General features: G+C 45.2%; 2 protein-coding genes across 2 annotated transcripts in view; one reads left to right on the top strand and one right to left on the bottom strand.

Moving 5' to 3' along the window:
• The window catches only part of LOC307073270 (neurobeachin-like), a gene marked incomplete at both ends in the record, with an annotated part of 171,819 nt that overhangs the window by 95,587 nt on the left and 62,980 nt on the right, over positions 1 to 13,252 (top strand). The window contains one exon of the mRNA XM_079732974.1: positions 1,421 to 1,557. Coding sequence (XP_079589100.1) covers positions 1,421 to 1,557 — 137 coding nt within the window. The remainder of the gene's footprint in view (positions 1 to 1,420; positions 1,558 to 13,252) is intronic.
• mab21l1 (mab-21-like 1) lies at positions 3,113 to 4,192 on the bottom strand (the record flags this gene model as incomplete). The annotated part of the gene is made up of 1 exon (XM_079733669.1): positions 3,113 to 4,192. One exon carries the CDS (start codon positions 4,190 to 4,192, stop codon positions 3,113 to 3,115), a length of 1,080 nt encoding a protein of 359 aa, XP_079589795.1.

Genomic DNA, 13,252 nt, shown 5'->3' with positions numbered 1-13,252 from the left:
TGTAAATAATGGCCAATCGTATACTCATTGACACAATTATTTATACACGTATTTCCTTATTGTCGTGTAAATTTCAAGTAAACATTAATACTTCCGAATATTTATGAAGAGTCCCTAAAGGTGGGGCCACGTCATTAAATTAATGACGTGGTGATTACACCTTAATCTACGTGGTGCGCGCAGACCTCCAGAATCCCTCTAATAAATACTAAATTAATGTTTCAAGCGTGAGATGATCACGTAAGGAAGGATTTCGAGAAAGCTTTTATCACAGAATCGTTCAGAAATATTATTTGTTATATATGATGTATTATTTGTAACTTAATATTCTGTTTCAGTCTTCATGGCAATTATATCGTGTTTATATTGTATTATTATACCTCATTATACCTCAGAATTAAAAGAAAATGCTATGGGCAAACAACATAGCCTATAGAATTATTGTCTTTAGGCTACTAATCAAAGTCTTAATTTCCAACCACAAAACCTAATTATCAAATTATGTCAAATTATTATTTACAAAAAAAATTAAAACTAGCTGCAGCCGATGCCCTCCTCCCAGTAACACGCAGTGGTGTGTGGGGATATCAACAGATAGGAGAGGGTTTCCAGTAGATCCCCTGCCCTAGAAACCATTTGAGGGTCTCTCGGGGACCCCGGGGCTCCTGTAGCTACGGAGCGTAATTGGCTGTGGGATGCGGATGAAGATGGATGAGACATTAAAGGGGCTCTCCGGACTCGAGGAGATCGATAAATATCTCGATGTCGAGAGCTTTAGCACCGGCCCAGACAAATCACTAGGGGGACAGATTTCTGGACAAACATCGAGGATGGGAGATAGAGAGCGATAGAGCGATGGTGGTAAAGAGAGAGAGTGAGGGGTTGAGGGGGAGAGACGGGGGAGATGAAGGAATGGAGAAGACCTAAAACGGTGATGACTATCAGCTGATCAGTGTCAGAACTCTGTCCTAAATAAAAGGCAATTTAGGCAGTTAACGGCAAGAGGGCGGGATGCTATAGACCCAGAAGGCTCGTTTAAAAACATTACTTCGCCTGTTGTTTTTAACTAGGCTACACGTCTCCCCTATGTGACTTGATCACTTGATAACTCTATGAATGAATTACTTGTTAAGTTATAGGCCCATTTGTGAGGGTGATCGACAGGCCTGTAGTGCAATTACGAAAGGCAGTCGGCCTAGTTGTAAATATATTGTATGATCAATTCATTCATGAATACACAATTTAAACTAAACGGAACGGACAGAGTACTTTTGCAATGAAGCCATATAATAAAACCTAATGGCTTGTTTTACTGGAAGAACGTGCGCTAATCATATAGTTTACCATGATAACATAGGTCTATTATCATAATTCCGCCTCCGCACTGGAGCTCCGTCTGAACCCGGCTCGTGTGTCTCAGGCCCGGTGGTGCTGAGCAGCCCGGCCCGGCTGGTCTGCCCGCTGCTGGAGGTCAGCGGGACCCTCTCCATCTCCACCTCCCAGATCTGCTTCGAGGTGGACCAGGACGACCCGGCCTTCGCCCGGCTCGACTCCCAAGTAGGTCACCCCCACAACGTTACATTCATCCACATATAACCGGTCATTATGGTAACGGGGGTTGTCGACGTGTTCATCCAATCAGCCGCCACTTTAATTGGAAATATGAACGTAGACGTTATGTCCTTCTTTATTTTCTAGAGGTAGGCTATGAGTGTGTTTCTATCCAGGGGACAGGGCACAGACGCGTGTGTTTAAGTCTAGCCGAAAGGGAATACAATCCAAGTTGTTCCAATGGTGGACTGAGTAGCCTAATTAAATTATTCAAATCGTTCTCCTTAAATAGTTGTACGTGTTTAAGCGGGCTGCAAATAATAAGGCAGTTTAAGAATATAAACCGTGTTTTGCTTTTCATGCATTTGTGAATTGTTTGTTCAAATGTTTGTAATGTGGGTTGCAATTCCCTAGTTCGGGGCTCCTCGGGCCGTCCCGTCTAGCCCTAACCCAGCCTATCCTGCAGGCCGAGGTCAAATATATATGTCGATATCTTAGGCCATTATTCGACTTAAAAGGGCAACATTGTTTTTTCTTCTTCACGACTTTGAATGGTTGATTGATTTGGTTGGTGAAATACAGCGATAGATTTTTTTTTACGAGAACCCCCCCCCCCCCCCCCCCCAAAAAAAAAAAAACACAACGGAGAGCAGTGACCTAAACCAGAACCGAAGAGTTGAAGATGGTGTTTTAAGGAATTACAAATGTTTCGTAAGGAACCGAAATGGGACACAAATATAAAACAGTTAGATTTATTAACTCTTTAAATAATAATATCAAAGACAGAAATAAAAAAAAAGAATCAGATCACAGATGTAATAATAATCCAGTGTATTTCAAGTGCATTTTTCAATTAGACTGTAATATATTCTCTATATATTTTCTTCTTCTTTTTTTGTTGTATCACTTAGGCCTAAGAAAGGTAATATAAAAAAAACATAAAAGCTCGAGTACTTTAAATAATAATAATTCAAGTAAATTCATGGAATGCTTTAAATGTAACAGGGTGGGCCTTCTATCAAAATGTAAACGTTAAGCATGAGAAACAGGCGAGCCAGACTACCAGGTATAAATTAAAAAGGGTTTCTATCACAAGAAAGAGAGGCCGAGGATGAGATTTCCAAACAGGTGGAGTCCTATTGACGGGTCACAGAACAACATTCACAATCTCAGACCACTGGCTCTACAATCTATGAATGTATTTACAGTAGAAAATGAACAGTGGGTGTTTTAGTTTGCTTGTAACGTTATATTAATAGAAATCACGTAAAAGCTCATCCAAAAAGTATATTCAGGCTGATCTTTTTCTCTTGTAGCTTTACAGATGATGGCAACACAAACAGAGAAAGAGCTGTCATTTTTTGTCTCGCCAACATTAAAAAATATATTTTTTTCTAATCGATCAAATGTTAAAAGAGGAGCTGTTTGAAAAGTAAAAAAACGCACCAATTATGTCTAGTTTTTCTGTCCCCCAAGCCTTTTGATTATCACCCTATATAAGTCAAGTCTCTCTCAAAAGACCAGAGAGTGTGTGTGAACGGTCTTTGCTTTTGATTTTACCTCAGAGTTTCTCCAAGCTCTTGGGGTTGGTTAGTATCTCTCTGGCCAGCCTCCACGTCTGCTTTGCGGCGTTCTCCAGCGCGGAGTGGGGCTTGCCCTGGAACAGGTCCAGGTTTGGGAGGAAGTAGTGCGGACACCTCCGGCACTGCAGACACGAGATCAGCTGCAGTAGGATCCCGTTCAGTCGGTCCCCGAGACAGCTCTCGTCCCAGTCCGACTCCCGCGGGTGCTTCTCGCACTCGTAGGACACCAGCGTCTTCATGTGGTAGTTGTTGAGCGGCTGGCCTGGCAGCTCCAGGTGGCGGTCGCGCAAAGTCTTCAGCACCGAAAGACACTTCTTCCGGCAGCCGCCCAGCAGCAACCGGTTCTCGGCCTCGGCGAACTGCAGCACCCAGGCGTCGCTCTCCGCCGAGCTCTGCTTGCCGTTGAGCGAGTAGCACTCCTTGGATAAGAGGTTGAAGCCCTCCGCCTTGACCTCGGCCACCCGGTTGGGCCCGGGCCACGGGATGTGCGGGAGGGGCCAGTGCGCTGCGCTCCGCGGCCAGATGCCCGTGCACTTGAACGCGGGCGTGATCTGCACGATGTAGCGGTCCCGTATTCGTAACTTCACCTCGCTCGTGTCGGCCACCATCTTGACCACGTCCCGGTAGCTGCACTTATCCACCGCCTGCGCGACCAGCGTCTGGAAGCGGGAGCGGATCTTGCGCGCCGAGAGGTAACCGGAGGCGGTGATGAACTCCACCCAGAGGGACATGCTCCTCTTGCGCCCGTCGCTCAGTTTGAGCACGGCGCAGCCCGGCAGGGAGCCGTCGTCCACGAAGTTGAACACCCCCATCTGGTTGAGGTAGAGCACCACCTCGAACTCCGTGGGGGACGTCACCTCCATGCCCTCGAAGCGGTTATCCATCTCGCTCAGCGAGCTGATGAAGCGCGGCTCCTGCACCTCCACCTCCTTCAGGACGTCCGACACCACCTTGCACACCTCCCGGATGGTCTTGGAGATGGCACCCTTGCGGGACTGGCATTTCTCGTTGTAGTATTTGTTGAGGTGGTACACGAGCTTGGCCTGCGCCGCGATCATGTTGGGGCAGAGATCCGGGTTGTACACCGGAGTCTCGCAGTACGCCGAGGGATCCAACGCGGCGGTTTGTACGGGAGCCAATTTAAGAGAAGAAGGAGGTCTATCTATGTAGAAAAAATAACAACCGCGCAGTGAGAGTCGAAGAGAGAACGGGGGAACGGCGAGTGTGCTGCGGGATCACGTATACTAAAAAAGAGGTATATGGTTTAAATCATGCACGCGTGGAAATGGACCCGTTGAACCGAGTGCTAGTAGTGCCGATGCGATCGAAAGTGCATTTCAACTCTGGGATTAAAAAAAAAATTACAGTCGGGCTAAAACATGTTTTGGTTTTCCGTGCTCCTGCTGATGGCTGCGCAGCGTCCGCCTTGAGAGCGCGCAGTGTGGCGTGTGCGCCCTGGAAGCAGCCTGCCGGTGTGTTTTAGAACAGGGACACACACACACACACACACACACACACACACACACACACACACACACACACACACACACACACACACACACACAAATTCACATTGGCCTGCGCGCACACACACACACACACACACACACACACACACACACACACACACACACACACACACACACACACACACACACACACACACACACACACGCACACAATAAGGGAGGGCTTGAGAGAGCGGCATCCAATCGGAATCGGATTCGTCACCGTTTCCAGTCGATCGAAAACAAACGGATCGTCGGCGGTCGGGTCCGAATCCAAATCGTAGACAGTGAAGGTAGATGTGTGTTCGGGAGCCGAGGTTCAGCTGCTCATTTCACCTGGAGAAAGAGAGACAGAGAGAGATGGGGGAGAACCGCGTTGTTCCTGCTTCAGATGTGGATTTTATTTTGAACTCTGTTCTAGTTTCTTAAGAGCTGCCGTACAGTGGGGCTGGGGATCGGTAAAGTCCAGCCGTCTTTTAGGAATAAAACGATTCGGATAATAGGATAATATTCATTATTCAGTCCGGTTGTTTCTGTGGGTTAGTTTATGTACCCTATGAGATGTTATTACTCGTGCACAATTCGCCTGGGATTTAACTTTATTGAGGGGCTTATGGCTAGACTAATGTATCTTTTATCGCCTTAAGACTGGATCTTAATTAGCTTTACGTATTTTGATATATTTTTCTATTAGGTCTAAATTAAATAATGGACGGCAAGAAAATAATCCTGACGTGACCCATTTAAGGCCTTGCCGTTTCTATGGGGAATTACGGATATTGAATAATCTATTTGGCATTTTAACGTAAATGTTGAGGCCATTTATTTTGCTGAAAAAGAGAGGAGATTGCTGAATTTCTTTATGTGCAGGTCTAACATGGGGAGATATTTATAATGAGCCTGCTCAATGATCAGTTAATAGTAAAATGGCTCTGAGCTAATTGCGATGCTCTTTTAATGGTCTATTAGCCTACTATTTCTCTTTACAGACCACATTTAATGCATTTGACAATAACAAAAAAAAATCAAATTATTGTATTAATAGTCTATACACTATTCCTTAGCCATTTATTTTTTTCATTCTATAATAAGACCTATACAGTGGCTGCTTAATTGTTGCGATTTTAGTTTTTATATATCTTATTTTATTTATTCATATGTTATAATATGCTATTTTAAAATAGAATAATGCAAAATAATTTAATGTCCATCTGATTTTATTTCTCAATCACAAACACAAGAAAACGAGAGACTGATATTAAAGAGTTGGAATTGAGATTTGTATCTTAAATTAAATCTCACAATATTTTTACAAAATGAATTCGAACCGTCAGAGCGTTGAATTGGGTAAAATAGGTTGAGTAGACTATTTAATAGGTTACGCAAATAGGGTTTCCACGTTTCTAAATGGTCATAATAATGATTATTATTATATATACACATTTGACGTAGGCCTACGAAATTATTTGTATTTATTATACCATTATACCATGTTATACAATGGCCTTCAGATCCCACAGGACGGCTATAGGTTCGCTATAGGACTCTTTGTGCGTTAAATTGAACGCGCTCCTGCTGCTCATTACCACCAGGATGCTTTGAAGACTACTTCAAAATAAAATAAAATAAAGATGTTGCTTGCATCGGATGAGAAACACAAAAGCTTTTACATCCGTCTCCGTGCTAAAGTCGGAGGAGCACCGCACCAGACATGATGGGGGCACACCGCAGGGGTCTGGAGCACCCCGGTATAGATGGATAGGTGACTGCCTATTATCACTGCGCTCCTGTCAGCTCCTCGCCGGCTCCACCTCAGACCAGTTAGCGCTGTTACCAGGCAGAACCGCAGATAGGGCGAAGCGCTAATTGAAGTTAAATATATTGATAGTTGGAGATTATAATAAGGTAGAAGCGTTTGCTTTTAATAAACAAACAACATTAAAAAATAAATGACAAATAAATGTTGTTGCCACTATACTGTGGTTTTTATTTAATGTTAAATACCTCATTCACAGTACACTGTAAAATGTGTGTTTTCTTGAAGAAATGGAGCAATATTTTTTGGAGATGGAAAGACAATAGTGTCACATGGTCTGCTGTGTTGAGCCAAAGCCTCTTTGTGTGCTGTCCTCTATCTTTTCCTCTTCTCTCTTTCTTCTTTCTCTAAAAGAAGTTCAATATAAAGCATCAGTGTGTGGACATATAAACATTTACTTTGAAAAATGTAATTCAATCAGTACAAAAAACTAAATTAAAATATAAAATATTGACAAAATGTAGAAAGAAAGCCAGGTCTTGTAGGCTTACAGTGAAGTTGCATTCCGTTCTAGTTACATTTAGGCCTACAGTACAGTTCATGTACAGTACATGTACAGTTGCCTTTCCAGTACTAGTTACATAGGTCCACAGTACAGTCGATTTACAGTGCATGTAGGCCTACAGTTGCCTGTACAGTAACATGCGGGCCTACAGTACAGTCGATGTGCATAACTTGTAACGGTTGCATGTACAGATTGTGGGGGCTGGCTGTCCTTTTCTCATAACAACACGTCTGGGTATGATTGGCAGGAGGTTAAAGTGCAGCCCAGTTATAGTTTGTTCTGTGTGGATTGGGTGCACAATCTGTCAGTCAGACATGAGCCTTGTACCCTTCTCTATAGCCAGACTATGGGTCTGTACCCTCCTCTGTAGCCTGCTATGGGCCTGTACCTTCTCTATAGCCAGACTATGGGTCTGTACCCTTCTCTGTAGCCTGCTATGGGCCTGTACCTTCTCTATAGCCAGACTATGGGTCTGTACCCTTCTCTATAACTGCTATGGGCCTGTACCTTCTCTATAGCCAGACTATGGGTCTGTACCCTTCTCTGTAGCCTGCTATGGGTTTGTACTTTCTCGATAGCCAGCTAAGGATCTGTACCTTCTCTATAGCCGGGCTACGGGTCTGTACCCTCTAAAGCATATGTCTGTACCCTCTGTAGCATATGTCTGTACCCTTCTCTTTAGCTATGCTAGGAGCCTCTACTCTTCTCTGTAGCCAGCTATGTCTGTACCCTTCTCTCTAGCCAGCTATGGGTCTGTACCCTCTATAGCCATATGTCTGTACCATTCTCTATAGCCAGCGGTGAGTCTGTACTTTTCTCTATACTTTTCTCGGCTGGTTCTATACCTTTCTAGGCTACAGGTTGGCAGCCAGTTTGTGTAGATGTTTGGACTATTACTTCCATTGTATCAAAATAGGCCAGTTGTTTTACTCTCTCTCTCTCTCTCTCTCTCTCTCTCTCTCTCTCTCTCTCTCTCTCTCTCTCTTTCTTTCTTTCTTTCTCTCTCTGTCTTTCGCTCTTTCTCTCCACCTTCTTCTTCTACTGCTTGTATCTTGGTCTTATTGGAACCAGACTGGGGGCTTCGTACTCCGAAACACAACATCCTCCTCTCCGCAACTACTCCCACTCTCTTTGGCATGACTGTAAGCTTTAGGAGGAGGTATGGAGGGGTGGAGGAGGAGCTGGAGGGTGGTTCATAGGGATTATCACCTCCTAATCCAAAGCATGTGGTTAAACAGATCCTATGGTAACTCAACCTGCTCCTCTCATCTCTCTCTTCTCCTCTTTTCTTCTCATCCCTTCTCTTCTGCTCTCCTTTCTCTCTCCTCTCCTTTCTTCTCCCCTCCTCTCCTTTTCTCTCATCTCTTCTTCCCTCCTTTCTCCCTCTTCTCCCTCTTTCTCTCCTCTTCTCTCATGTCCTCCTTTCCTCCTCTTCTCCTCTCTTTGCCCTGCCTCTCCTCCTCCTTTCCTATCTTCTATTCTCCTCTTCTTTCACATCTTCAGCAGAATCCTCGCCACTACAAATCACACACAGACACACACACAAAGCTTTTGTTCGGTCCTCTCTGCCCGACGGTCATGCCAACAGGCCTGAGAATCCCCCGGCCTGTGGTCATGTCGACGGAAGGGTTCTGCCGCGGCCATCACAGGCCACGTGTGTGCCTGACCCTGGTGTGGCGACACGCCCGCATGGCGGCTGCTGTGTAAATCAACCCGATGACGCTGCCTCCCCTGTCGGCTGCAGAGGCATTTGACCCTGTGTTGAAGCCCTCTTTGTCTCTGAGAACTTGACCCCACCACACTTCTTCATCTCTCGCTTTTTTTGTAGCATATTCCTTTTTTTCGTACTTTCTTTCTCTTTCTTACTTTCTTTTTTTCTCTCTTTTTCTTTCTTTTCTTCGTATTTCTTTGAGGTAGGCTGGTCTCCCCTCCTTGTCATTTGGGTGCTTGGGAGATGGTTGACGGTTAGTCATAAAGACGTCAGTAAATCAGAGGCGGGCCATGTTGCTTTTGTAACATATAGTGCATTGTTAAATGGTGTCCTCGTTTACTTCATGCGCTTCAACTTGTAGTTAAGCTTGTTGTTGCTCCAGTATACATGTGTAAGTCGGTTGTTGCTACAACTTTATGACCTATCGATCTACATACTGTTATACATAGTGAATACAAATTTGGTGGTTACATGTGTATTCATTATTTATTTAATGCGTTTATATTTGTTATTTTTATAACATTGGACATATCATTTTTTTTGGTGTTATAGTATTGGAATTTCTAGATGTAATTTAATATTAAGTTTATAAGATGATTACATCATTCAATTCATTGAATTAATTAATTAAATGCTTCCACTGCAGTATTTTAAAAATATTGCCCCTATTATAATGTCCACTTAACTTACTTTTATATATAATTATATTCTCGGCATTGTCCCACATCAATGACAATGAAATAGCCTCATGCTATACGTCGTGAAAACAGATTTGAACCCTGAATTGAGGCCATTATGGTTTATGAGATCAAATATCCGGATTCATAATGATCAGATAACATTTGACTCCATGGAAGTTATAATAATCCTGTTAAACTCCAGACACACGCAGCCCTTTCTCCATGCTGTATAATTACTATCTGGGGGCAGTTTAGCTGGAAAACACAACCCAGGAAGGAGGCCCAGACTGTGGGGAAGAATAGCAGTGTATTCCCAGGCCGTGATAATCCACACTGGAGTTAATAGAAGCGCTACTGTCAGTCAGATTAGGAGGATTGCTGTAGAAATATGTCCGTCAAGATGGGAAATAACACACTTAAGCCTCATGGGGAGAAGGGGGGGGGGGGGGGTTCTCATTCTGCGTCATTCTCTCACAATTTCATTTGCCCACCAAATGAAATTGTCATTGAGTTGAGTTGATTTTTTTTCTATATTCAGTAAGCAGAGCGTTTATTATTCAGCGCAATATGGCCGCTCGGCAGGGGGCCGCCGGGTGTCTCACACCGAGGTGTCGCTCATTTGTTTTATTCTTGGCTGTGAATTAGCACCTTCCTTCTGTCAGAAGTCAGCGAGCGGGACAACATAGCCAGAGGCTACGGGTCGGGATCCACCCCCACACAAACACACACACACGCATATGCACATGCACACGCACACACGAACACGCAGACACACACACACACACACGCACGTGCACACACAGACGCAGACAAGCACACACAGACAGACGCACATGCACGCACGCACACACTCACACACACAGACACACGCACATGCGTGCACACACGCACATGCACACACACACACACACACACACACACACACACACACACACCCACACACACACACACACACACACACGGCAACCCCGTTTTGACGGGACCTCAGACTTGTGGGGTGCCGGCCTCACGAGGTCAGGGACAGCTGAACTTGCCCCACCATGGATACTTTCTCTGGGAGGAGATAAAAAGTGTAACCGAAGGAAATCCATTGATTAGCCCCGTGCCTTCTGACCCCTGCAGCCTCCCCTTCTCAATACGGCATGCTTGTCAGCCCTTGTGATAAATTGCATGCATCTATTTGCATAAAATTAGCATTAGCGGCCCTGGCAGTTTTGTATGCCAAAATAACGACCCAGAAAATGTGTTAGGGAACACAGAGATTACAACTGGCGTCGCCCGTGTCTCATTTGAGCCTGTATTTATTTAGCCTACAGAAACATTTCGGGCTTCCCAGGGAGCTGTGGAGGTGCTGGTGCAGCAGATTTTCCCACTTTTATGATGTAGCTAAGCGCGGCGCTGCACCGTACATGACAGTGCTAAGGATCGAGTGTTCGGCGGTGAGGAGTGGGACGCTGTGTGTGTGTGTGTGTGTGTGTGTGTGTGTGTGTGTGTGTGTGTGTGTGTGTGTGTGTGTGTGTGTGTGTGTGTGTGTGTGTGTGTGTGTGTGTGTTTGTGTGTGTGTTTGTTTTATTGTCTCTTTATTTGTTTTATTCATTGCTGCTGCGTTGTAGCAACGGCTAGTCCCCGTGCCCCGCACGGGGGATCATTTGTTTTTCGTATTTATTCTTCTTCCTCTTCCCCTTCCTCTTCCTCCGTGGCACTCTGCTGTTAAGAGCCACCGGGCGCTGCCGTGGCGACGGTGGCATGATTAATCTTAATGACCGCAAGACGTCGGGCGCCGTCTAAAGGTGGGCGAGGTAATCATCTACCCACTGACCCGTGACGCTCATCTTCCTCTTCCTCCTCCTCCTCCTCACTCGCACCCACCACCCTCGTACCTCCCCCGTTGCGGCCCTCGCCTCCACCCACGTCACCCACCAACCGCAATACTCCAATTAATTTATAAACCCCATCAATCCCAAATGTCACAGCAACGTCTGCAAACACGAGCAGACACAGAAACACCAACACAAAGAGAATGGAGGGGCGGGGGGGCTGCGGTAATCAAACGCCAACAGGGGAGGCGCGGGAGGGGCAGTGATGAAATTAGGAGGATGTTGCCCAAATAAGGGTTGAAGGGTCCATAAGTGCTAGTGGATGAGATCTGGGGGAGCCGGGTGCCAACTGTCAACACTGGGCTAATGATGACAAATGTCCCTCTATGCAGATCACCACTGCAGCAGCTCTGCTAGCTAGCAGAGGGTGAGAGAGCTGGGGGGGGGGGGGGGGGGGGTCACTGCTGTAGCAGCACTACTGGCTAGGAGAGGGTGAGGGAGGAAGGGAGGGAGGAGGGGGGTAGAGGAATAAGAGGGGGGAGAGGGAGGGTAGGGGGGGTCAGAGAAGGGCAATGAGGGAGAGAGAGGGAGAGAGGGAGAGATAGAGAGGGTGGATGAGAGGGGGATAGAGAGCCAAAGGGAGAGGGATAGATGGAGAGAGCAGAGAGGGATAGCAATATATACAAAAAGAGATGGAGAGAGGGGTGTGAGAGGGAGAGAGCAGAGATAGGTCGAGAGGCAGAGAGAGATAGATGGAGAATTCTGAAAGAGGAAGGGAGCAGTATATATAGAAAGATAGAGGAGAGATGAATGGAGAATTCAGGAAGAGAGACAGAGAGAGGAAGGGAGCAGTATATATATAGAGAGAGAGATGGATGGAGAATGCAAAGAGAGACAGAGAGAGGAATGGGGCAGCAGGTATAGAAAGAGAGAGATAGATGGGGAATCCAGAGAGAGACAGAGAGAATGGGAGCAATAGATATAGAAATAGTGAAGGAGAGAGCTAGATAGATGTATAATGCAGAGAGAGACAGAGATGAAGGGAGCAGTGTGGAAAGAGAGGAAGCGATGGAGAGAGAGAAATAGATGGACTATATTTAAGAAGAGTCGCCTGAGAGGAAAATAGAAGCGGTTCTAACCAAGTGGCGGTTTATAATTAGCTTCAACTGAAAACATCTAAACCAGCAGAAAACCTGGATATTTTAAGACCATAAGAACAGACCTAAGGGTCTGACATTGTTAACTGGACTTTATTGATTTAACTTTGACTAGTAAGACAATGAGTGTCCATGCAGTGATATTGACTCCATGCTTTGATATTTCCTCGGTATATAACTCATGTAAGGAGTTTTTTCCTCTGTGAATCACTCATGTTAGGAGTCCTATCGCTCATGTTAGGAGTGTTTCCCTTTGCATATCAATCATGTTAGGAGTGTTTTTTTCTGTGTATCACTCATGTAAGGAGTGTTTTCCTCTGTGTATCACTCATGTAAGGAGTGTTTTCCTCTGTGTATCACTCATGTTAGGAGTGTTTTCCTCTGTGTATCACTCATGTTAGGAGTGTTTTCCTCCATCTATCACTCATGTTAGGAGTGTTTTCCTCTGTATATCACTCATGGAAAGAGTGTTTTCCTCTGTGTATCACTCATGTTAGGAGTGTTTTCCTCTGGATATCACTCAGGTAAGGAGTGTTTTCCTCTGTGTATCACTCATGTTAGGAGTGTTTTCCTCCATCTATCACTCATGTTAGGAGTGTTTTCCTCTGTGTATCACTCAGGTAAGGAGTGTTTTCCTCTGTGTATCACTCATGTTAGGAGTGTTTTCCTCCATCTATCACTCATGTTAGGAGTGTTTTCCTCTGTGTATCACTCAGGTAAGGAGTGTTGTCCTCTCATGTTGGAGGCAGTGTAGCTATTTATACACCAGCTATCCATCAGAGCTGAGAGCAGAAGGCTATGAGTTCCTCTCCTTCATCCTCCTCCTCACTAATAACGCAGCACCGTACAAAACCAACGGTATGTAGAACGGGTTTCAAACCCTGTGTTGTAGCAGTAAGGTATAAATCTGCTCTGGCTTTGTCG

The sequence above is a fragment of the Pollachius pollachius genome, assembly GCF_949987615.1.
Source record: "Pollachius pollachius genome assembly, chromosome: 3".
In the NCBI taxonomy this organism is placed as follows: domain Eukaryota; kingdom Metazoa; phylum Chordata; class Actinopteri; order Gadiformes; family Gadidae; genus Pollachius; species Pollachius pollachius.
Note: the sequence above shows the minus strand (reverse complement) of the source record. Positions and strands in the feature narration are given on the sequence as shown.